This window comes from Sander lucioperca, chromosome 1, assembly GCF_008315115.2.
Source record: "Sander lucioperca isolate FBNREF2018 chromosome 1, SLUC_FBN_1.2, whole genome shotgun sequence".
Taxonomy (NCBI): domain Eukaryota; kingdom Metazoa; phylum Chordata; class Actinopteri; order Perciformes; family Percidae; genus Sander; species Sander lucioperca.
This window is the reverse complement of record NC_050173.1, coordinates 10,565,591-10,592,475: the sequence shown is the minus strand read 5'-3', so window position 1 is coordinate 10,592,475 and position 26,885 is coordinate 10,565,591. Positions and strand designations below refer to the sequence as shown.

Here is a 26,885-nt window from a genome sequence, read left to right as displayed (position 1 = left end):
AGTAACTATCTAGTGATGTAGGCTACTGTACATTCATGTTACAACAGGGAGAGGGCACCCCAATGGTTTTTGACCTTATGTTTTGCTGGGGGGGGAAATAACTGATGAATATCACTCTGTTCCATTCATGTTTACAGTGTGCATGGAATTTATCACTTAATTATCTTTATAGTTTCTAGATTTTAGAGTCCAATTTCTTCAGTGTCTTTATTTTCTATGTCCACAAGGGAGCAAGGCATATAATATGTAGAGAAGGAACTCATCCTCTATAAAAAAAAATAAAAAATAAAAAAAAAACGCGAGAAAAAGCATGGCAGATAATAGCGGACAGACTGAACGATAGTCTAAAAATATACATGTATGAACTACTGCTCTTAACTGAAACCATTCAATGAGTCCCTTGTCATTTGCAAAAGCAAACCGTTGTACACTTTGCATTAAAAGCGAGCAGTGGAAGTTAATATGGAAACTTAGGAAATGTATATTTTAGCCCATGAGAGAGAGGGAGGAACAGAGTGAAAGAGATATTTACGCATCATACTCTAGCATTGTAGAAAATTGATCTTCATGGTAAATTTCCTGAGTAACATTATCTTCTGCTTACTTTTAAGGCAAAGAGTACAACTGTTAATTTGTGCAAATGATTAGTAGCCTAATCCTTGAATGGTATGATGGTTTCAGTTCAGAGCAGTGGTCAGTTAATGTATATTTTTAGGCAACTGCGCATTCAGTCGGTCCGTGATCGTCTGCTACGTTTTCTCTCGCTGTTTCATTATTTTCTTTTTATACAAAAAATGTGTTTCACATCATCATACTTCCACAAGAAGCTGCTGCTCACTCTGTATAAAGTATGAGCAATGCGTATTCTCCATTTTGGCATCAGTAAATCTGTGATCGACCTCGCGGTCTTTTGAGGAAAGCCGTGGACGCGCATCTATCTGAATTACTTCAGCCTGGCTCAACCTAGTCGCTCCTCCTCAGCCTGGCTTGGCCTTCGTGAAACGCACCAAGCCAGGATGCACAGATTAGACTAGGTCAAGCCTCGCTTTATCAGTTATCCTGGATTTATATATTCTGCTTTTGTGAAACAGGCCCCTGCTCTGAGTTTCTTTGTTGTTGATCTAGTTGCATAAAAAATGTCTTGACTTTACCTTTAAGAATAGAATAAATACTTATTGCACAGCAGTTTTTTTATTAAAATACATTACCATGCTAACAATGGCAATGCTAATATGCTGATGTTTAGCAGGTATAATGTTTACCATGTTTGCCATTTTAGGTTAATGTGTTGGCATGCTAATATTAGCTAATTAGCACTAAACAAAATATTGGACACATTATACTTGATGATAGAGTTAGAGGAAACATCAGGGGACCATCATAGTCAGTAGGATTCATCCTCTGGGGACCATTTCATGGTAATCTATTCAATAGTTGTTGACATTTAGGAAAACAAAGAGGGTGATGGGGGCCCCACCACCCTATAAATAATTCCTATAACTGGCTGATATAGAAGATTAATTAAACGTTTGTGTGCAGCAGCCATCTCTCCTGGAAGCCTCTTCAGCAGCCAGTCAGCTGAGTATAACATACGGTCAATCACACTAAGCCACTTAATAGTAAGCTTTGAATCTTGTCATGCTAAAATGTAAGCACGGTTACTTATCCCACTCATGTTCTTTTTAATGTCTATAGAACCAAGTCCAGGCAGGAGTTTGCTGCTACAGTGGTGCTCTGGCTGGGCCACTCAGGACAACATCTTCACCTCAGCAGCACTGTGAGTATAGCAAACCACAAAGTACAGGCTGCTTCATTTCTTACTCTTAAAAAACTGTTAAAATATTGTGCTCATCTATATAGATTTTTTTTCTTACTTTTAAACCTTCCATGACCATCCCCATCCCTTCCCCCCACTAATGTCCCATCTTCAATGTATAAGATTTGTGTCTCTGCTTTGTAAGAGAATGATCTAAAATGACTGACATGTTTTGGTTTTTGAACACAGGTTTAGTTTGTCTCTGCTTCACTTGAGAGACTCTAATATATTTGATGCTCCCTTAAGAACGTCCTGAGCACACACAACAACCCCACTGTGACTTCCATCAACCCTATCATTTAGGGTCATGACCTTTTGGACCGGGATCACCATGCTCCAAAAATCCTCATGAACAAAAGTCAAAAGAAAACCAAAATGTTTGTTCACATTGACATGGCAAAAACAATTGCAAAACACTTTGCTATTGATCAACCACTCTACACTTCTGCCAAGCAGGTTTTTGCAATTTTCAAACTTTTTGTTGTTTACAAAGCAAACGTGATGAATGATTGGACCAGCTAAATGCACAACAACAACAACAACATATCAACAGGCTACTAGATCACATACATATATCATACATTCAAAAGACAGTAGTCTTAAAGCCCCACAACATAAAGTGAAACTGGCATTTTAGAATTAATTAAATTTGGAGAGCTTTAAAAAACAAAAACAAATAAAAAACATCCTGTGTAGAAAATTGTGCCTTATTTTGGATGTAAGGACTAAATGTGAACCCTGAAACACTGTTGACTCCAGCTTCAGGTTATCCTCATGAGCACCTTGTTGTCCCCAGACATTTAAAATAAATAAAGGCACGGCCTGTTTACAGAGCAGTTAGACAGATTTGTCAAGAACCTACCCGCCCCCCTGCCAGTTTCTTGGTCAGACGACTCAAAGAGTCATAAAAACACAGACAGAAAGTCAGGTGAGTCAGACGGAGCACAAACAGAGAGACAGGTGGTTAATAAAGTAAGCAAGAAGAAACTGAGAAATGTCTCACACTGGTGCCCTGTGACCATGACGCTAAAGAAGACTTTCTGTGTCAATAACACACGCCCCATCATAATAACAAGTATCAGCAGTATTTATTATTGTAATGCCTTGCACATCTACCTTTTTAATCAACTGACCTCTGAAGGTGTCTATTTTAGAAAATGAGAATGCCCTCTGTACCCCCTTTAAAGGAACAATTTTCCTCAAGTGGTAAGTGTCTGTGTGATGAATGCCCAACTCCACTGAGAGTGAACCTATGGTATTAAATCTGTCTTTGTTCTGTACGAACAGTATTTAGGACCTGATAAATGATGTTGTTTATAACAGTATACTCATTCCTGAAACAAGGAAAGCTGCACTGGGAACAAATTGCATCATCTCACTCCCTTAGCATCCAATTACCTAGGTAATAGAAATACCTAGGTAATAGAGACCGAGTACAAGATTATTGGCGCATAATCACATAAAGATTTAGAGAACTTGGTACATATTGAGACAACAATAATAAATGTTGCTGGCAACAACAGTGTGTTGCTGCAGGCATCTTTGTTTCCTAAACAATAGGTTTACAGAGGAAATTTCTTTCAAAAAAGGAGCTGCACATTGAGCAGAAGCTTGTTCATGTTTTCTCAAATCTTTTAAATGGCGGCAGGTAGAGTACACAGGCAGTCACCTTCTGTCTTTCCTCTGTTTTCTCCAGAGAGATAGAGAGAGAGAGAGACAGAGGTGAGTAGGAGACAGACAGATCATTGGATTAGTCTGGTGATGTTTCAAAAACCGGCACACCTCCAAAATTCAGATGCTGCGTTCAGGCACCATTTAGAAGATCCCAACACATACAAAGTTTTAAATGAAACTGTAATCTAGAGTTATGTTATCCTTACTGCTTCCTTGTGTTACTCCTTTATTGGTTATGTGAACAAGAACATGGTGACATTTTAAAGCTACTACAAAAAACCCTCAGTCAGATCAAATCTCATCCCCACCCTGAGCCCACAACACAAACACAATAGCACCAATTATCTGTCAGTGCCCTACGCCCTCCGTCCATTCACCTGTTTATTCTAAAAGACATGGAGCCCTGCACTTTTAAAAACAGCATTGAAATGCACCTCTTCCAGAGCACTGGCACTTCACGCCATCCACATGATAAATAAAGAATGTAACGTAAAATAGAAACTTATACTGAGTATAAATAATCAAGTAGCAGGCCTCATTGTTTATTGTTGGTGACCAGCTGTCACTGAACTTATCTGAACTGTTACTTATCAAATAAGCAAGTTTATCAACACCAAATGATCAAACATGAAAATGACTGACTATTAATAGACACTATGACAAACGTATATTAATCATAAACTATAACTATTACAACGACTTTAAGGCCAAAAGGACTGTGTTGGTACGGTGTTTGGTGTGGTTTGACTGCCATCTAGTGGACAAATCTTATTGCAGCAATCACTATAAAATGTATATATCACACCATATACACCAGCTCGCTCTCTCCGCCCCCTCTGATTCTGGTCTCCTTCTAGTCAACTGAAAATCGGTTGGTTATAGAGCATTCTCCTACTGTGCCCCTCATCTGTGGAATGGCCTCCCACTACATGTTAAGGAAGCTCACTCAGCTGACATTTTAAAATCTAGATTGAAAACCCACATCTACTTATTATACTATAGCCAACCATAACACACCATCCTTTCTGCATCCTTCACAAACAAACCTTTTCACTTATTCTCTTACGTTGCTGGTTTTGTATTGTTTATTATCACTGCTTTAATGCTGTTCAATTGTTTCACAAGTGCACTGAGACCATGTCTAATGGTGATCTTACACGTAATTAATTGATTGATTGATTAAATGATTTAGTAAAGGCAGCTATTGCAAACATTCACAATGTACTGTACAATTTTATATACATGTAAGGTAGTGTGTTTAAACAGGATGTTAATTATTTCTGTTTGAAATGACGATGACACAGTCTGTTTGGACAGTAAAAACCCTTCTCCCTCAGAGACTTGTAAATAATGGGACAGTATGAGAGGAAAGCCACTTTCTTGATAGACAGAATATACTGAATAACACTAGAATAGATTGAATCAGTATTTCTTATGAATAACAAGTAGTATTTTGTCTGTCACTTTAGCTTTGTTAGGCTGCTATGAAGAAGACCATTATAAGACCACAAACCCTAATGCTGGCATTTTCCAGACGTGGGGTATTTGAGTTGGAGCCTCACCAGACCATAAATCCACTTAAATTATTATCTCAAGCTTGTGGAACTATTTACGTGACAAGTCTGGGTCTGCAGTAAAGGTGAGATCATAAAATGTAAATTGTTGTTGTAAAAATAATTGTTGTTTGTTTGATTTGTTTCTCCATCCAAAGTGATGCCTATGTAATGTTAGTTTCCCTTACTGTTTGTCTAGCGCGAAATCCAAGAATATGACGAAATGTGTGCTCTAGGATAGAGGACATCAGTTTCACAGGCTAAATCATGACAGAAGTGTAACATATTGTTTGGGTTTAGCTGTTTTGTATTGTGTATAGATTACCTAATTTCCATTCAAAAATACATTTGAGCATTTTCTTACCTGTGAGTATAAAGACAGTCTTCCTTTTTTAGAAAGCTGAGGCTCCTGATATGGTCCTTGACCCCTGGAGCTTGCTAGGTGGCCTAGGTGAGGTAGTATAATAGGACTAAGGTCTCTGAACATCTGACCACCAGTAAGCTTATTACTGCTCAGTGCATCTTGTGTTGTTTGGCTGCATTCTCTTGAGCTCAGGAGGGATCACAGCCACTTACATGGCGAAAGTGCAAACAGATTTTCAAGCCTTAACTGCTGACAAATGTGTTTGTATGCTTCAAACAGCTTTATGGTTTTTTTTTAACTACTAGGGGATGTATATACAGTCACATATACATGTTTTAAAAATGAAATATAACTTTTTTACGACACAAAAATGACAACATTCCAGTGATATTGTTTAGAAAAATATCTTTAATCTTTTATCTTTCAAGTTCACTTAATACACCGCAGCAGCAGTAACATTTTCCTTGGACAAAAAAATGGATGGACATAGAATGATGGATGAGAAAATGGATTAAAAAAACAGAAGCAAATCTTGGAACCCTGATGGGACATATGCAGGTTTTTCACTGTCTTCGCTTATTTATTTCTCACGTTTTTCCTCCTCCCATTTTTTTTTTGTTGCTTCTGTCCATTCACATTATTACTCCCACATATAGGTCACATACACTCTTTTCATTCTCCCTCTTCTTGCTTTCAAGCTTCTAAGACTGCAACTAGCTGGCTTCACACTCATTCCTGCTCTCTTTCTCTTAGCAGGCTCCAGACTGCAGGACAGGCTGAAACTCTCCGGCCATGCAGATGTCCTCCTGTTTCTGACGGATGATGCGCTGGATGGCGGGGGGCAGGCCACGAGGGTTCCTGGAGAAGACAATGGCGTAGCCGTCATTGCAGCTGCCATCTTCCTTCAGGGTGCGGCAGGCGTAGGTGAGGGCGTAGTTGTCGTAGTCGGTGTCGATGACCCAGTAGTTGTCACCTGGTTGGAAAGGAAGAGAGAGGTTAGTGAGCGTAAAGAGGAATGAGGAGGTATAAGAGGGATGCGAGGGGGATATGTGTGCACAGCTGACCTCCACTGGACAGGTAGCTGGCAAGTCCCTGGTAGTTCATGAACATCTTGCCAGGGTTGGCCTGGTCGGGGACAGAGTACTGGGCAGCCATGTCAGCACACACAACCCAGAAGCTGCAACGTGATGATACAAACACACGTTAGTATCAAAGTGCAACAAATGAACAGTCTTTAGCCAATATCATTGTTCCTGCCTTGCAATTACAGGAACCTTTAACTGTGTAAACCTTAATTCATTACAATTTACAGTATATACATACAGTACATTTTACAATTTCTCCAAATAAAGTTTAGATTGCTTTTAGTCCATGTCATTAACAGCTAAATCAGCTGTTAGTTCGTTTGTAAAAATGCATTCAAGCCCAAATTTCTGTGTAAAAATCCACCTGTTCAAGCTTAATTCCTTCCTAATCCTCCATAATCCACATAAAACCCGGTCTGTAGCAAACGTTGTTCAGAATGTGCTTCTGCTTCTACACCTGTTCCTAACTGCTGACCCTGGAAACATCATATTTGAGATCCTAGATCCTTATCCTAGGAAGTCAAGAAGGTCTTTGTGACCAAATGTACCCCTTACCTTGGTTTTGCGTTTGGATTATTTAATCTTATCTGTATTTATTGAGTGGATAAGGCAGGGTAAAAAGTCATCCCTGTGAGTACAAACAGTCACTTGATTTACCCAAACAGAGTGACACGCCCCTTGGAGGAGGCGGTCATGGAGCCGTCATCATCAATGGTGTACTCAGCGGAGATGTTGTCCTGCAGAAACAGGCCCTCTGGGTCTTTTTTCTGCAGTGCATACCACTTTCCTGCATACTGCGATTAAAAGGAAGGAAAAAGACAAGTAAAAAATGATGTTCAATTACTTTTTTCAACATGCATGCTTTTTGTGCGTTATAATTCACTCACTCTCTTGGGGTCAAAGTCCCCTTTGACTGTGAAGCTGTCAACAACACAGGAGGCAGACAGACAGCGTTCTACACAGGACAGCAAGACCAGCAGCAGGGCCACCTTAGAGGATCCCATTCTATAATGAGCATGCATATCAGTGTAAACAGACCCTGGGATTATTTCTACATGGTTGCTGAAGTATCATTATTTGACACAAAACTAGGTCTCAGGAAAAAATAGTCCACCATCCCTGATATCTTGTATACTAACATACAATAAATGCCTCAACAATATATTGCGTCATTTGACATGATAAAGAAAATAGTAGCACTTTACTCAATCCAGTGATTATCAAATCTCTACTAACAGTTACAGTTGACAGAATAGAAAGTTTAAGTGCACAAAACGCTTTCAGAAAACACAATCTCAGATACTGTAGCTTTCGCTGATTTCAGTGTTTTACCTGTTTTGAGTCAAAGAAGCAACAGTAATTGAAAGTCTTCTTCTGTTTAGGTTATCCAGCAGATTGGGTCTTGTGGTGTGTGAGGCAGTCTTTATATACACACTCCACAGACAAGCTGGCTGATTTTCATTGCTTGGAACTAAATAAGGTGCTTAAATCTGGAGATAATCCTGTTGGGTTGAAATACTTACCGTAATCTGGCTTCCATGTTAAAACCTGCCCAAGACTTACTGTAACAACAACTAGACCTTTATGTGACTGATTGGAAGCAAACAAAAAAGGCACGTGGATATCTGAGCAGATGCAGGTGCATGCACACAAACTGAATTTGAATGCATGCATGGCACAGTATACAGCATAAACGAAGTATTTGACTTTACACAAAATGAAATCTTTACTTACCTAAAGAAAAAGGCCTACAGGGTAGTAACAGATATTTCTGAGCTTTGTTATCTGATGTCTTGATTATTAAGGAAATACTCATATGACTTATACATGCCAAAAAAATAATTTTGTAAACGCATTTATCTGCATCACAAATATTATATAAGGAAGACGTTTTGTGCCAATTAAAAAGGTTAGATGCCATAATACCAATGTGACAAGAAATGGATTTTCATTGTTTGATTTGGCAGGTTATAGTGCTGTCATGTTTGCAGACAAAACAAATATATAAATCAATATCTGTTAAGAAGAATCTGTTTGAAGGTTCGAAGTGTATGGCAAAGTGCCACACTGGTATGAAAGGCACAAATCCACTTTTAAAACTAAACTTGAAAAACTTCCAAGCCTGTGTAGGATCCACAAAGCTAAACTATTTAATACACAACCCTTGGGCCTAAAAGGACCAAATATTCCCATTAAATGTCCTATTAAGGAGCTTTAAATTTAGACAAAAAGAAATGTCCATTCACTTTTAATTAGGTTCTATATTGTGTTGTTGTTTTTCCTTGGTGCCGATGATGAATCAATAAATGTATCAGTACATATGGCTAGATAATATAAAGGCTTTAAACCCTCCCCACCAATCACAGTTTCTTGGCACTCACCACAGAAAACAAATATTTGAGATTAGATAATGTCTCCACAGACTAATAAAAGCTATGCCCTGTCAAGTTGACATAGAATATCCTGTTTATCTGTACACTCTGACAGTTTGGATTTGTGAATTGCTGTTTGTTGTTGTCGTTGGTATGTTCTCTTTCTACTTTTTATTTACACTTTAATGTTCTTTTTATACAGCACCTGCTTTTTGTACAGCACTTTGGACCGTCTAAGCTGTGCTCTAGAAATAAACTTTACTTACTTACTTACTTACTTACTCAAGGTGCCACAATAAATAGATACATATACAACCCTAGAAGTGCTTTAAAAAAAAACAACTACATTAGTGGTTATAACCTTGACAATGTTTAATGATGGAGAGTCTCCATCATTACACATTGTCAAGGATGTCAAAATAAAAAGTACTGATATTAATATTCATAGTAAAAAATATGAATATGGATATAATGGCAATGCATATATATTTACATTCTTACATGTACACAGACACATATAAAGACATATACTACTGTTAAAGTTATACTGCATGGGGTTTAAGTGTTTGGTAAATTCAGCACAGTTTAAGAATAAGAACATTATCTCACACCACCACCAGAGAGTAAATAAAATTAGAGTAGTTCTTTTGTTATCTCGTGGGTGAGTAATCAGTGTGTAATCCTCTGAGAATTAGCCTGTGTGTCAAAACTTTCCAAATAATGGGATGATCCGCTTAAATGTAGGAAAAGGAATCAATATAAATATACATTTCCATGCATGAATGCACTTATGCACTCTCTCTCTCTCTCTCTCTCTCTCTCTCTCTCTCAATTTCAATTTGCTTTATTAGCAAATTAATCTTTCTCTCTGCTGACATAAACTCTCATTTCCTGGATTAACTCTTCTTCATCTGTAGCTTTGTTCTTTTATTGTGCATTTTTCTTTGCTTAATTAAAGTTCTTTAATACGTTGCTTTTTATACACAAAACAAAGTTGCAAAAACTGCAGACTCACCACACACTGATAATGTCTCCTTAGTGAGGACACAGTAAGACAAGCTAATCAAGATAGACAACCTATTTTCGCCACAGTGCTGCACTTTAATCCAACTCGATGGCCTGAAATGGATCATCGACCAAAATAGACTTACCATACGCCATTTTATATTTTACATTCCTAAATTCAAAAATGTGAAGGTTAATATGGGATCATATACAAGTCTGTGGCCCTATACTGTACCTCAATTCTTGAGGTTGTTTATTATAAAGAAATTGATGATGAGTAGGCTACTTCTATTGTTCCTGCAAAACCATTGATCTAAATTAACTCTTGATCTGAGGACACGTGTTGCATTATCCACAGAGCATGCTCCAAGCCTCAGGTCATGATTATCAGCTAGATTTGATTGGCTGACCTGGGGCAAGGCTAACACACCCTCTGCTGACCATCCTAATCATCTATTTAGGAACTGTCAGCTATAATATATAAAGCTTTATTGCAGACACAGGTCCATATAACACATCATACGGTATACATAGTATAAAAAGGAGATACAAAAATACATAAAAATTGCATATTAGCCTATAGGATATACAAAAATACATAAAAATTGCATATTAGCCTGTAGGATATACAGGCTATTGAACCAATGCCATCTTAACCTAGAAGTGTATCTATAACAGCTTTTCAGAAGGCTGACTAGAGCTTCAATTATGTGGTTCTCTGACTTGTCCAGGCGACACATAAAACTAAACATCAGCTGTCAAGAGTGCGGCTCTAGTGGACACAAACAAATGACTGGCACTACACCACCTAGGGACACGGAGCAGCAGCCTCATTGCATCATTGTATGCTACCTTGAGCCCCTGCATACTCTTTTTCTTATAGTTAGACCACGAGCAGTATATGGTGGTGTGATGTAGGTTCTATGTAGGTACAATTCCCATAAAAAATGATAAACTACCAGATGTCAGTCAACCACACTTTATGTGTTAACATATTTATTGATTATCATGTATTATCTCTTCACGGGGTGTGCTACAATATGGGTCTGCTGCCATCTTGTGGTAAATGTCAGCATTGCAACTAGTAGGCTAAGTATTATTATTTTGAGTAGTAGTGACGTACAACCAGTCGAGTCTATGCGTACAACACTAAATCCACGACAATCCAGAATTCAAGTCCATCATTGAATTACACTGACAAAACATGCCCGTATAATAATCATGAAACAGTTTTTGGTCACTGTAACTGCTCTTTTTGTCCATCTTTATGAACTCAGCAAATGACAGCATGTGAAGGATGAATGTGGGGTTTTTTGGGTGCAAAACTCGTTGATAGCTTTTATACAGTCTATGATAGAAACAACCGGAAACAACACAAACTCATAAAAAGAGAAATGGAAAGGGGACGATAAGAATAAAAAAGAAAAAGAATGTTGCTATTTTTCATTTAGGCAACTTCGAAGCGTAATGTAGGTCCATTTACTGCATGCGCGCTCTCGTGGCCAGGAGCACGCGTCCTATCAGAGGTAATCACAGTCTATGGAGGTAATTACCTTAGCACGACACCCCAGCATTTTTATTAGCATAGCATGTAGCATTGGTGAGCATGTTAGGCTAACGTTAGCTTTGGCTTTTAGCAACTCATTGGTGTCAAAACATCTAGCTAAAGGACTGTAGCTGAAAATTAGCTAGCTGGCTAACACTGGCATATTTACATAATTTGGTTGATTAATGAGTGTTGTATAGGTTTTAAATAATAAATAAATAAGTATGCAATGAAATTAAAAGCTCAAATCCACTGTGATACATATTTTGTATTAACAGATGACCTATGGTCATGAAGGCTGGGTCATGACCGAAAGAACGAGATCCAGGGTACAAGCGGCCGAAATGGGTTTCCTCAGGAGGGTGGCTGGCGTCTCCCTTAGAGATAGGGTGAGAAGCTCAGTCATCCGTGAGGAGCTCGGAGTAGAGCCGCTGCTCCTTCACGTCGAAAGGAGCCAGTTGAGGTGGTTCGGGCATCTGGTAAGGATGCCCCCTGGGCGCCTCCCTAGGGAGGTGTTCCAGGCACGTCCAGCTGGGAGGAGGCCTCGGGGAAGACCCAGGAGTAGGTGGAGGGATTATATCTCCAACCTGGCCTGGGAACGCCTCGGGATCCCCCAGTCGGAGCTGGTTAATGTGGCTCGGGAAAGGGAAGTTTGGGGTCCCCTGCTGGAGCTGCTACCCCCGCGACCCGTTACCGGATAAGCGGAAGAAGATGGATGGAAGATGGATGGATGGAGATGAAACTGTTAAATATTCTCCATTAACTATCCTACACTAAAATAAAAACGATCAACATTATTTCAACTTCAGCTCGCAGTTTCCAAACCTGAACGATTTATGAACCCAAATGACTAAAGAAAACGTGGCTGCACAGAACAGCATTCACATTGAGTGACCCACTGCTCACTTTAGTGGATTTACTCAGAAGACACAACAGGAAAGGTAAACATGAAATGCATACTTAATAAACTGACCAACATAAATCACTATACCTTCCCTCACTCACTCATGTGATGTCACACACACACACACACACACACACACACACACACACACACACACACACACTCTCTCTCTCTCTCTCTCTCTCTCTCTCTACCTGCCGTAATCTATTGGAAGCAGATTGTTTAAGATGTTCGGAAGCTTATTATAGGCTAGGTCCCCCCTGCTCTGAATGAAATGATTCACTTTCTTACAGAAGCACAAAACATCTCCTATTTCCCACGTTGTGTCTTTGTGTGTTTTTTGCTGACAGTAGATCAGTGTCTAGCTTCTTGCTGGCTTTACTCCCTCAGTCTTCTCAGGGCATTAGCCATCTTTCTCTTAAACATGATAATGACAGTAATTACCATGACAATTTAGAAGGGGACTGCATACAAAATTGCATGTGGAAAGAGACAGATAGTTGGGGTGCTGAGATAATCAGCTAGTGTCCTAACTAAATAGGGCTTATGCTAGAGGAGGCCTTAGGACTTAAAGAGTTTGTACAGGTACACCTGCATGTATGAGAGAGACAGACAGAAACAGTATACTGGAGATGACACATAACAAACTGAAAAATAATATGGAAGACAAAGGATAAAATAATAATAATAATAATAATAATAATTTAAAAATACTTATGAACGTACATATTTGTTTCTTATACATTTTTATCATTCAATAAATAGGAAATGTATCGGAAATACGGGGGTTCCTACATTTTGATTTCTCTGTCTTTAAGAGTACACAAAACCTGCCTAAGATGTCTTGTATTTTTAGCATTAAATCATTTCATTGGGAGTGTTATTCTTGTCTGCTTGTAGGGTTTAAGTTAATATAACAGCGCCAAGATTATCTAGATATGTCATATTATAATAATGTAATTGCTAATTAGTTTCATTTTTAGCTTTGCTTGTCTTTGTGCATATTTATTAAAGACTGAGAAAGCTATATACATTTTAATTTAAGCATACATATAAATTATTCAATGTTATTTCCATTTGACATGTGTGTAAAAGACTTGCTAATTAGATGTAACCCTTAAATTGAAAATTTAAGAGTGCATTGAAAAGAAAGAGGGGTATGTTGTTGCACAGCAGCATCGTGTTGAAATGTAATATTGGTGTTTTACATGCAGTAGCCTGTCTTGTCTGCAGATTTACAAGGTACTGAAGCACACTGGGGGCTGGATAATTTGGCCCACATATCTGTTACTAGATGATCAGCTGACAAGTTTAGCATAGTCAGATCCCTGCTAACCTTCAGCACTATCTGCTGATGACAGATGGATTGTTTGGATTCAGCCCTCTGCCTTCTCCTCAGGGCTCTCCCTCACTCAGTCCACTCATCCCACTTACAGGGGGATTATTTTTTACCTGCATTTGAATGTGTCCACTTCTGTTTTCCCCCTTTGTGTGTATTACCTGGGTAAGATTTGTTTGTTTTTCTCTCCTTTTTTCCTTAAGGGGATTAACTGGATAAACTGGGAGCTGTGTGCTTTGTTTTGCTTATTCTTTTTTCTTTTATTTCTATTTAGAGAAGTTGGAAGTAGCTCGTTCAGGGAAGCGTTGGACCAAGCGGGAGCTCCATCACTGAGCTGAAGAGGGAGAAGACAGGAACATTTGGGAGAAGAGGAGGAAGAAGGAACCATGGGTGTGCAAAAGGAAGACGTGGAAAAGTTCCTCAACGGGAACCCTGCATTTGCTAAACAGTACTTTGCCAAGAATATGAGCGCTGCCTCCATATCAAAGGCATCAGGACTCCCAGAGAAACTAATTGACTTCAGCCAGTTCCAGGAGCTCAGTCAGGTAAATATATCTTTATTTCACTACTTGTTTATTACAGTAAAAACAAAAGAGAACCAGTCGAGACTATTAACCACACCTTGCCATGAGTTACCCCACATAAGCCTATCCATGTACAATGTAACTTCTGGCAAACTTCTGTACTTATTATGAAGGTCCTAATCTTCTCTAAAATGGGACTATTTTCTGCTCTGTTTCAAGGTTGAAGAAAGCCAAATCATGTACGACTTGATCAAAGACATGCAGGAGAACATCAACGTGGAAAAGGTGGTCTTCAAGATCCTGAAGAGAATCAGTGCGCTCATCCACGCAGACCGGTGCAGCTTGTTTATGTACCGGCAGCGAAACGGCATTGGAGAGCTTGCCACAAGGCTCTTCAATGTCAACACAGAGGCAGAGTTGGAGGACTGTGTGGTGCCACCCGACTCTGAGATCGTTTATCCGCTGGACATGGGAATAGTCGGCCACGTGGCCCTGACCAAGAAGACTGTTAATGTGAAAGATGTCACAGAGGTTAGTGGGGAAAAATGCGCCGATAAACAGTAATCCTGAAATTAGAATGATGAAGCTCTACCTGGATGGGGTGCAGATGTTGAGCATATCTGCACTGCTGTCTTTCACAGTTCCATTCATGATACTACCACCAGATGGCGCCACAGTCTTCAATCTTTAACTCCCACACAATGTGGTTTTAACTAATAATTACATGTTTCTCTTTTAACAATTACATCTTAATCTCATAGTAAGCAAGTCTGTTTCTGAACACCATTGTACTTCGTTAGAGGGGCGTAATTAATTAATTATTAAATGTGACATGCAGACAAGTAAAAATAAGGATGTAAGAGTAAATCTACATCTTAGTGAAAACAAGCTGTAGCAAGACTATGCCATACAGTACCTTCCATACTGTGGTATATTTCCCTTAATATATATCTGGTTCTATAGGACAATTTTGGGCAATTTAAAAAATTGAGTGAAATCGGATTTGTCTGTGACGATCAAAACTAAGGATGGCTAGCATGTTGCTAAGGTAATATGATGTCCCTTAGAATCCTTAAAATAGCATGTTGCAGATGGACAAGTGTTCATAGTGCATATTTGAAAAAGGCAATGAGGCTATGGCATCCATGACAACTGAATTGTGCATCTCCCCATTATAGAAAATTAGCTAGTAGTTTGAATACAATATATGCAATCTGGAAGTAATATTTTATGCTCTAATGCAGCTTTAATTTATTAGGTGGTTATTAATAATGCACTGGAGTTAAGGCACTGTATTGGGCAGCCTATATGTAAAACAAAATGTATGTAGCTTTAGCACCCACTACTCTGTTTTATTAAGTAAACAACCAAACAATATTTTGGTGTATTATTATATTTTTATTTAAAACTTGAATTAGAGTATAAACCCCTAGAGATGAAACATCTCATCTTCAAGGGGGTCGTCAATATTTTTACTGCTGCCTGTTATTGTATCAAACTGTACAGATGTAAAGTGTCGACATTAGACATGTCCTTACTGAATCTATATGTTTTCATGAATTGCATTATACTTAAAACCTGGCTGATGGCTGCAGACATGTAAAAGAAGAGTTAGTGACCCGTATCTCTATACTTGACCAAGTGAGAGTATAAATCCCTTTGTCAGACATAATCCATTTATTTCCAGATCCCATCAGCCTCTGCTCTAGCTGTGGATTAGACGCCTCTGGCATTTAGTCAGCAGTCAGCAGGAATCCAAAACAGATCAAAACTACTTTACTTTACACTGTCTCCATACAAACCAAACTACATACATAATATGTGTTGTGCTCAAATAAATACTGTAGTTTTAAGATGAAATCACCTCAAGCAGTGGGAAACAGCAGGTTGATCCTATGGTTGTGGGACATTTTGTAAATCATGTAAAAGACATCTTGCATTCAGTATAGTGATTGTATGTACTTTTCCAAAGGGATTATTGTTAAGTGATTTGTCGTCTGGGTTACTGTAACAATGATGGTCTTGGTTTTAGTCCAAATTGTAATACTTTAGAGGCCTAGAACTACAGTACCTACCTACCACCTGGCATTCAGATGCAGAGACATTCATTCTACTTCATAAAGTATTAATTTAAAGGCAATTAATGTCATTATATCATAAAGGTTAGGGACACCATTGACCTCTAATAAATCTACTCATGAATCTACACTCTACAATATACTAAATGAAAAGTATGACTATTATATCAAGTTAGAGAACTTAACTGCATACGAGCAATAACTGCAATTTTGGACCACATTTCTTCTTCAAATATTTTTTTTTTAATGTATGCACTACGTAGTAATAGTAATGAAAGCAGGTAATGAAAGTCCTGCAAGAATACTTTATACATACTCAAAATGTGTATTTTCTGTCTCTTAGAGCCAGCACTTCAGCTCATTTGTCGACGATCTCACAGGATACAAGACCCGGAACATTTTGGCTATGCCCATCCTCAACGGCAAAGACATGGTGGCTGTGATCATGGCTCTAAACAAGACCACAGGACCACATTTCACTACTGAGGATGAAGATGTGAGTCCCAACCACACTCATACACAAATCACACACACACACACACACACACACATAGCTAAGCACATATAAAGTCAGCGGCCTTGCCAAATCACAGTTTCTTCAACAAAAACTCTTGTACCAAATCTGTTTCTGCCAGATTTTGATTGTGGCTCTTCTTTAACCTTTTAGACTATCTCAAACTTAGTTGATAACTCTCAAAGACAACTGCCATCAGTGTATCATTACAGTTGGGAGGGAATTCCCTCTGGGCTGACTGGTAGATCATTAAGGTCTTTACGAATGGGACCAGTATGTGTTCATTATACATCATTAATCCCAATTAGGAGCCAACTAAGCTTCAAAATGGAAATAAGATCAAGGTGGTCAAGTCAGTTATAGATCTACAGCAGGTTAATGCCTGTATTAACAGCATGTAACTATATGACAGGGTATGATATAATTAGCAAAAGTAAATAAATAAAAGTTCAGTAGCATATATTATCTGAATGATGATGCAGAAATCCAGATATGTATATACACTTGAGTAGGAAATGTTCATAAAGATTGTATAAAGATGGATTTTTACATTGTTGTTGTATTTGCCAGGGTTGTTATCTGCCTGAATATCCTCATCACCTTTTAAATTAACCCATTAAATATATTCAAACATGTCTGGCATGATGGCCTTTTAATAAACATGAAAAATGCATGTTTGTCTGTTTTTAGATAGTCTTGTGATGTAAGTCTAATATAAACACATAATGGAAGAAAAAAAGAAAAGACAAAAGAAAAAGCGTAGTGGAGACAAAATGACGACAAAGCTCCGTGGTTTGTTGAAGATTTGTCAAATAACAACTGTAAATCACAGTTCACACATTTCATGTGCCTCAGTTTTGTCATAATGCTGAATTATGATTCTGAAGTCCACACTGTGATGTAAATGCTTTACCTACATTTACTTACTTGCTCATTATTTTCTGCAATGAGCAAAAAGCTTGAGTGATCCAGATTGATGGGACACTTTAAGGGCGTATTGTGTTTTTAAAAAGCACCTGACTTTATGTACTGTAAAGCCTATCTTTTTGCAGTGAATCAGATTATGCTGTATCCTACATCCTCACACATCCCCACATGTTGTATTCTGTCATAATGTATCTTGTATGTTACCTAATCAGAAATGTTGTCCAGACACTGTATCATATATTTTTCTTATATGTCTTTTCACTTGTTTGTCCGTTTAGCTTTTTTTAAAGTATCTGAAAATTGCCACTTTGAATTTGAAGATCTACCACCTGAGTTACCTCCACAACTGTGAGACCCGTAAAGGACAGGTGAAGGACCTGCACATATTCTGATAGAAGTCACTCTCAAGAGTTTGGCTTTACACTCTATTCAAATACAGAATGACTGCATGTACACTGCATGAACTGACTGCTGCATGTGTGTTGTGTTTCCTAGCTGCTGCTGTGGTCTGCCAACAAGGTGTTTGAAGAGCTGACAGACATTGAGCGACAGTTTCACAAAGCCTTGTACACAGTCCGAGCCTACCTCAACTGTGACCGCTACTCTGTCGGTTTACTAGACATGACAAAGGAGAAGGTACCATGTCTTTCTGTGTCTTTGCCCGTAATATCCCATTGTGTTGTGGCCATGCATTTGTTACCATGAAGTGCTGCTTTTTTTCTCTGAATTGTTGTGTCCATCTTCCTCCAGGAGTTCTTTGATATTTGGCCAGTGTTGATGGGAGATCAGGCACCTTACTCTGGTCCTGTCACTCCTGATGGCAGGGTACATTCTTTTATTTAATGTATCTAACATTATTATCAACACTCTGCTTGGTCTTTTTTTCCTGTTTTAACAGTTTTAAACCGAATCTCTGTGTTTTATTTTTCCTCCAGGAGATAATTTTCTACAAAGTGATTGACTATATACTACACGGAAAAGAAGACATCAAAGTAATACCGTAAGTACATTTATTTTTCATTTGACAGTTTGCTTTAGTCTAAATATTTATTCAAAATGGGGTCATGGATTAATATGACAACCAAATACCAAAACATCACCCATAGTTAAAATAGTTAAATAAGTAAGTAAATAAGTAATTTGGAGGAACAGGGCTCAAGCGAAGAGAAGTAAAATGGGTATATTTATGCACCATGTTACTCAATTTAAAAACATTAATAGCACATCAGAGAGCAGAGCACAGTTTGGACACAATCTGTGCTCATGTCTGCTAACTTGTCGTCCTGCCCTTCTGTCACACAGCAATCCGACTCCAGATCATTGGGCCTTGAGTAGCGGCCTTCCTACTTATGTTGCTGAGAGCGGTTTTGTGAGTTATTTTCCCGTTACATTACTATAAGCTGTTGAATGCGTTAGAAACCAAATAAATGTATTTGCACATCTTCCACCTTGATCAGTCTGTTTTTATCTCTGCTTCTCAGATTTGTAACATTATGAATGCAGCTGCTGACGAGACGTTCCAGTTCCAGGTAAGCGACGGCTAAACTCAGCTGAAAGGTAAAATTCAATTCAATTTTATTTATAGTATCAAATCATAACAAGAGTTATCTCAAGACACTTTACAGATAGAGTAGGTCTAGACCACACTCTATAATTTACAAAGACCCAACAATTCAGTAATTCCCCCAAGAGCCAGCATTTAGTGTGACAGTGGCGAGAAAAAACTCCCTTTTAGGCAGAAACCTTGAGTGGTGAGTAAAACTTCCTTTTAGGGAGAAACCTCGGACAGACCCAGGCTCTTGGTAGGCGGTGTCTGATGGTGCCGGTTGGGGGTCTGAGGAACAGTGGCAATTATAGTCACAATAAAGATAATGGAACTATGACTAGAAATAGTAGTTGTAGTAGTTCATGGTGTAGCAGGGCACTGCAGGGCTTAGCAGGGCACTGCAGGGTGTAGCAGGGCATAGCAGGGCGTGGAGCAGGACCACGGCGACAGCTGCCATGATTTAGGTGCCACCCTAATCCAAGGAAAACTGCGGGGCGAAAAAACATAAGGACTCCGGGGAATAAGCTCCCCAGAGCTAAGTTAGTCCAGGTATATTCAGAGATGAATCAAATGATTTTGCTTGTTGTTTCAATGTTTTAGACAGAGCCACTCGACAGCAGTGGATGGACCATAAAAAATGTTCTCTCTCTGCCAATCGTCAACAAAAAAGAAGAGATAGTTGGTGTGGCCACTTTTTACAACCGAAAAGATGGAAAGCCTTTTGATGATCAGGATGAGCAGCTCATGGAGGTATATAACCACTGAACTACGTCACATAATGAAATGCTTTTGTTTTTAAATCAGAAACTTTGATTTAGTTCATCTTGGTATGATGTGGTTAAGAAAAGTCTACCAAGCTTTTTTAATTTGGACTTTGTCTGTGAATCCTCCTCTCATTACTACATTACTACTACATATTGTATTGATCCTGATCCCTGTTTCTCAGGCTTTGACCCAGTTCCTGGGCTGGTCAGCTTTGAACACTGACACTTACGACAAGATGAACAAGCTGGAGAATCGTAAAGACATCGCTCAGGACATGGTGCTCTACCATGTCAAATGTCGGGAGGATGAGATTCAGAATATCCTGGTCAGTACTTATCATTTTGTTTTCACTGTTAATTCATTTGAAATATTGGACATTCAGAGAAGGTTTAGATTTATCAAAAATCCCAGTGTGCACTAGCACATTCAAGCTTTTCTACGATTTGTCATCACAGCACTTGTTCGAAAGAAGTTATTTCAAATTCAAACTAGTGACTAGGCAACAGAAATGGATCAGCATTCATGTTACACACTTTGTTTTCAGTATGACTACCTATAACTACCTCAGTACTTGCTTGTGCTCGCTATTTAGTCAGTCCATACTTACAATCTGAGTGTTTTTCTCATCTCTCTCAGAACACCAGAGACATCTATGACCTTGAACCCAATGAGTGTGAAGAGGAGGAGCTCCTAGCTATCTTGGTAACACTGAAAATCATCTATAATTTATTGTCCACACATTTAATTTGTCCCCTACAGTAGGTAACACCAACTCTTTAAAAGAGGAGGAAGACCTGAGTAATTCCAATATTTGGGAGTGTTACACTTCAGTTACGAGAACATAATTTCTCAGTTTTTCTTTCCTATATTCAAGCAGAACTTCCACTGACATGAATGGGCTGTATACTCTTTTTTTTATCTTACTCTGCTTTCTCTCTTGTTTCTTCTTAGAAAAAAGACCTACCTCCACTTATTAAGAAGTTTGAAATCTACGAGTTCCACTTTTCGGATTTTAACTGCACAGAGATGGAACTGGTGAAGTGCGGCATCCAGATGTACTATGAGGTTGGGGTGGTCAAGAAGTTCCAGATCCCTCAAGAGGTGATCTACACACTCATACAACATTATTATACATTCTTTTTTTATAAAGCACTTTGTGATTAGTCTTTGTGATTAAGCAATTCTCTCCTCTCAGGTGCTGGTTCGTTTCATGTACTCGGTCCATAAAGGCTACAGAAAGATCACCTACCACAACTGGCGTCACGGCTTTAACGTGGGACAGACCATGTTCACACTCTTAACGGTGCTATTCATTTTTACTCTACTTACAATAGAAACTATTTTGATTTTTGTAAGCACCATTATGTTTGTTCTGCAAAATGTTCTTTGTTTGACCACTTTGTTTGTGTCTCAGACGGGAATGCTGAAGCGGTACTACACAGACTTGGAGGTAATGGCCATGATAACTGCAGGCTTCCTGCATGATATTGATCACAGAGGGACCAACAACTTGTACCAAGTCAAGTAAGTGCTGTTGGAAACTATAGAAAAAATAACCCCACCTACACTTTGCAAAACTATATCCATAGCATGGTATACAGAAAACCAGCCGGCTACAGAGAGGCACAATCATAACACTGCTGTGTCTTAGTGCCATACTACTGCTAAATAATCATTGTATGCTGTAGGTGCACACATACCACCTTCTATCTAAATGTATATGGTTCAAGGTCCAGCTCTATTGTCATTATACAATATAGGATTGCACAATGAAATGCAGCTGTAGTCCCCCTCCACTCAACACACACAGAACATGTATAAACATGTAAAATAGTCTAAATTAGAATAGAATTAAAATAAAATAAAACAAAGTGTAATAAACTAAGAAAACTATTATATTTACAATGAAGATGCAGTTATGTGTATATACATACATAAATAGTCTATATTAGTCTATACTAATGATGCATTCATGTCCTAACGTGTAGCTCGGAAAGAAATCACTTTCTATATGAATGTTAGTCATTAGTTAGTAATTTTTCAATATCTTTTCAAAGCTTTTTAATGCATCTTAAGCCATTCTATTTCAAGCAAGTTTCAAGTCTTTCAAAGTTTAATATATTGTGATGGGATATAGTAATAAATGATGGGATGACTATGTTTTGACAATTTGTAGGAATTGGGCCAATACATGCCGTCACTTTGGTATAATCCTTTAAACAACCCATAAAGTCTGCCATATGCCAATACTGAAGCCTTATACTTGAAACTAATAGTGACAGTTGTTGGTATCGTCTTTAATTCTGTTATGTCATATCTAAGGAATTTGTATTCATGCCGACAGATCTGGCAACCCGCTGGCCAAGCTACATGGCTCATCCATCTTGGAACGACACCATCTAGAGTTTGGGAAGTTCCTCTTAGCTGACGAGGTGAGAAAGAAGAAATGAACTAGAGAATAACTTCACCTTACTTATACTGTGGAGGATGTGACGAGGAAGATATTGCAGCAGTCACTAACTGCCCATCTCTCTCATTTCATCTGCAGTCACTGAATATCTACCAGAACCTTAACAGGCGACAGGTAGAACATGTGATTCATCTCATGGACATCGCCATCATCGCCACTGACTTGGCTCTTTATTTCAAGTCAGCACAATCTCTCACTCTACTTGTTTATTCCCTTGTTTTGCTTGTTCTCTGAAACTTTACACTGTAAAAATACAAACTCATAAATAGTTAATTAGCTCCTCTCCTCGTACCCTGATAGGAAAAGAACCATGTTCCAGAAGATCGTGGACCTTTCACACACATATGAGGATGAAAAGAAGTGGGTGGACTTCATGTCTCTAGAAACAACCAGAAAAGAAATCGTCATGTGAGTACAACAAGCATGTACGTAGTTCTTTGTTGTTGTTGTTCTTTCTCTGATTCTCTACTGTAAATCTTTTCTATTGCAGGGCCATGATGATGACCGCATGCGACTTGTCAGCTATCACCAAGCCTTGGGAGGTGCAGAGCAAGGTGAGACGCACACAAATCTAATATATGTTCATTATAATAAGTGTTTGTGATCTGCTTTTTTAACAGATGAGTGTGTATCTGTGTGTATCTTTCAGGTTGCCTTGTCTGTAGCAGCAGAGTTTTGGGAGCAGGGTGACCTAGAGAGGACAGTTCTGGAGCAACAACCTATTGTGAGTTTTCAAATGTTATAGTGAATATCTGTTTATTTTTATCCGTGTGGATATGTACAGCACATATAAGCACATACTGTAATAGTATGAGTAAATGTAATCTTTGGTGTGGTCTGCCAATTATTTTCTTGATGAATTGTTTAGTGTATGAAATGTCAGTAAATAGTAAACACTATCCATCACAATGTCTACTTCTATGGGACAAACAGTTCAAAACTCAAAAATATTTCTTATAAAATTATATAAAACGGAAACAGTTTGGACACACTGGAAAAGCTGGAACCTGATCATTTTGGCTATTTTTGCTTTAAAAAAATACTAAAATGAGGAAATAAATTATTAAAGTAAATGCTGATTAATTTCCTATCATATGAAATATATGTTTTGTAGTATATTTGCTTGTTGTGTTGCTGTTAACTAGTAACTTTGGACTATCTAGTGGTGACATATGCAGCAGCAAGGAGTGTGCCACTGATACATCTGTTGTGGGTCAGTAAATACAGAACCCAATATATTATAAAATCTTTAACCAACCTACAGCTTCACAGATATCATGTGTTGATTGAGCCCTGATTGAAGTGACTCCATCATTTTCGACATTGTGCTCATTAGGCTTCCTAACACAGCAATGTTAAAAACATGAAGAAAATGTAAACTTGTCAGAAACCAGAAGAAAATGGTTGATGTTAGGCAGGTGTTTAGTAACAAGAAACTACTCCCTGTTGCTGTTAGTATTGATTTCCGGGATGTCGACATGATGTTTTTGAGTGCCTCAAACCCTTTCTGCCTGCCCACCAGCCCATGATGGACAGGAACCATGCACCAGAACTTCCAAAGCTACAGTGTGGTTTCATTGACTTCGTCTGCACGTTTGTCTACAAGGTAATGTTTAATGTTGCATTTTGACAGATGAATTACACAGTACATGGTCTTTTTCAGTTTACCTAAAGCAAATCATTTATATAGATGTGTATATAATTGGAGGTTTTCTGCAGGTCTGACAAAATAAAAGCTATCTGCTGACTTTTTTTTTTCATTGGAGCATCAACAAGTCTGAACAAACCACTAACCTGATCTTTTATCCTATTCTTTGACTCGCTTTCCTCTCAGGAGTTTTCTCGCTTCCACCCACAAATCCAGCCCATGCTGGACGGCATCCTAAATAACAGGAGGGAGTGGAATGCTAAAAAAGAAGAGTATGAAGCTACACTCAAAGCCCTAGAGGAGGAGAAGGCTGCTAAAGAGGCAGCCAAAGCCAGTAAAGGTGCAGTGATTCTTTTGACTTATCGCACAACTGTGAAATGTATTCGAACTGCTGCTATGGTGTTTGCTCAATCTTAGTTATTTCACGTGTTATTGCATGCCATGTTGTACCAGCTGATGGCCTTTTTTTTAAGTGTGATTCTATGTGGAGTACCAGGAACACTGAACCTAAAAAGTTATTGGGTTAGCCAAAACACAAAAACAAGCCTAATTACTATACAGAATATTAAAGATCCACAAATATATTGACTCTTTTCTTTGATGTCTTTGTCTTACCAGCTCCTTCAAACAACACTGGTGAAGGCTCCAAGACCTGCTCTGTGTGCTAAAAGGTCAAAAAGCTGTGGAAGTGCAGACAACTTTAGAATTACCTGAGCACCAAAGCCAGCCAGTCCGTCTCACCGGCAAGGAAGAAAATGAAATAAAGTCAGGAAGACAGAAGTGTGAGTAAATGCACAGTGCCGTAGTATTTCTTCAAAATAACTGGTTCCAATCAGAAATGAAAAACCTAAACAAGGAAGAGCAATGTTTCATCCAGGTGAGCCAAAATATGAATTCAGGACACTCCCACATCTTGACAAAAAATATCTCTGAGGAACAACAAAAACAGACGTGCATGCTTGTTGGACAAACATACATTTATTTTGACTGTTTCTTTAATGTAGTTATGAAACACAGCAAAAATGAGAGGATACAACTTGTACATACATATGTGTAGTGAAGTGATATCTATGTACAGGATGTAATAATTCTTTGCTGCAAAGCCCAGGTCACCGTAGATTGGATATCATGTTTGGAGCTCTGTTTTCAAACATACTGCATATTGTACATTAATGTAATATTCATTTAGGGCTTCAGAATGTAAATCTAGAAAATCAGTAGATAGAACTATACAGTAATTGAACTACTGTACATATATTTCAAATTGATCATTTTATGTTCACTCCTTCCAGTCACTTACCATTTACAAATGAGAGTTTGTTTACCTTGATTAAAGAGCCAAAGGTAGATGGCAAGCTCGAGACTGCTACAGTAAAAAATGCATATTTGTGAAAAAGTATGAATATTTAAGGCGATGGCTTAGAAATGTAGCTTTACTGTCCGCAGACAAGCCTGTAGTTGCTTACTCATGATGCCTTCATACTGTACATATGTACATCTGAGTAGCTGAGAATGTTATGTTTTATGAATATACAATTAAAGATGTCTTATTAAATAAGAGCATTTTAAAACTCTGGAAATTAGTTGGTTCCAGATCAGATTAACTTTACTTTTCAGTTCTGAGGCCTGTGTCTTGTTCGAAAGCAATGATAGTATTTATAATAGCTGACAATTATGTGTTTTGATGTGAGAGGAAACAGGAACACACACATGGAGAACATGCAAACTCCACACAAAAAAGATCAGGTCAATGATCTGGTGATTCAGGACTATTGTGAGGCAACCGTGTAAACCACTAGTCTATCAGGCATCAGCAACAAATTCTGCAGACAGAGCTGTTTGAGACAAAAGAACAGCTTCTTGTAATGACTCGTACATACTTCCTTCGTCCCTGTAAATATAAAAAATATATTTTTCTAGTTGAAACATAGATGCTTATTTTCTGTAGTGTGATTTGTAAGCACTGGCAAATGAGTCATCAATTAATTTCTTATCCCCTTAAATGATTGAAATTTGTTTTTTATCATGCTTGCCTCCATTTATTCATTTACAAGTATTCCACATATGGAAAGAAGTGGATGTATCAGAGATAACCATGTAATATTAGGCAATAATTGCCTAACGATTTTTAAATAAATAGACTTCACTTTACTTCATGGTCAGTATTTTAAAGCTTGCCTCATTTGTTCCATGTGTACAATGATGATCCAAATAAAGCAAATGTATTTTTATGAGGTAACTGAGTGAATTAATTGCCTGCCTTACTGAAACTTGCTTACAAACTAAAATGACTTACTGTTTAACTCTATTCACTGACTAAGCACACTCACCACAGGAAACTAGTTTGATTTATTAAAAACTAATTTAATTTTGTTTGAGTTACATGTAGCAACATGGAATGTTTTAAAAACCTAATTTGCAGCCACTTGGCCATCACAATTATAATGCAATAGCATGTACTATATAATGCTATGAGGTAATGTAGAGTACATAACGAAGGTTACAATATTACACAACACACAAGAGTATTGAGGAAACACGTCTGTCCACACTGCACTTTCTACTACTGGTCCCTGACCTCAATCCTGGGATTGCTGCTTAACTAGTCCAGGATTACAACCATGCATGCTCTTTCCCCAGGCTAATCTCCTACTGGAGGACACACACACACACACACACACACACACACACACACACACACACACACACACACACACACACACACACACACACACACACACACACACACACACAC

At 38.3% G+C, this 26,885-nt stretch overlaps 2 protein-coding genes across 2 annotated transcripts; one reads left to right on the top strand and one right to left on the bottom strand.

The window, feature by feature from the left end:
• Nucleotides 1-5,960: 5,960 nt before the first annotated feature.
• Nucleotides 5,961-8,057, bottom strand: rbp4l (retinol binding protein 4, like). The gene is made up of 5 exons (XM_031278136.2): nt 7,825-8,057; nt 7,380-7,497; nt 7,150-7,286; nt 6,472-6,584; nt 5,961-6,380 (listed from the first exon to the last, which is right to left on the bottom strand). The coding sequence occupies exons 2-5, from the start codon at nt 7,494-7,496 to the stop codon at nt 6,157-6,159; spliced, it is 591 nt and encodes a 196-aa protein (XP_031133996.1). The 5' UTR covers nt 7,497; nt 7,825-8,057; the 3' UTR covers nt 5,961-6,156.
• A 5,543-nt stretch (nt 8,058-13,600) lies between these two features.
• On the top strand, nt 13,601-26,369 carry pde6b (phosphodiesterase 6B, cGMP-specific, rod, beta). Its single transcript, XM_035994736.1, has 24 exons — nt 13,601-13,823; nt 13,933-14,203; nt 14,402-14,713; nt 16,604-16,756; nt 17,980-18,069; nt 18,197-18,337; nt 18,452-18,526; nt 18,637-18,701; nt 19,004-19,070; nt 19,183-19,230; nt 19,848-19,997; nt 20,194-20,337; nt 20,649-20,714; nt 20,964-21,113; nt 21,208-21,315; nt 21,427-21,536; nt 22,357-22,444; nt 22,561-22,661; nt 22,783-22,890; nt 22,973-23,036; nt 23,132-23,206; nt 24,005-24,088; nt 24,317-24,470; nt 24,749-26,369. Exons 2-24 carry the CDS (start codon nt 14,045-14,047, stop codon nt 24,796-24,798), a joined length of 2,562 nt encoding a protein of 853 aa, XP_035850629.1. The 5' UTR covers nt 13,601-13,823; nt 13,933-14,044; the 3' UTR covers nt 24,799-26,369.
• The last annotated feature ends 516 nt before the right edge of the window (nt 26,370-26,885 follow it).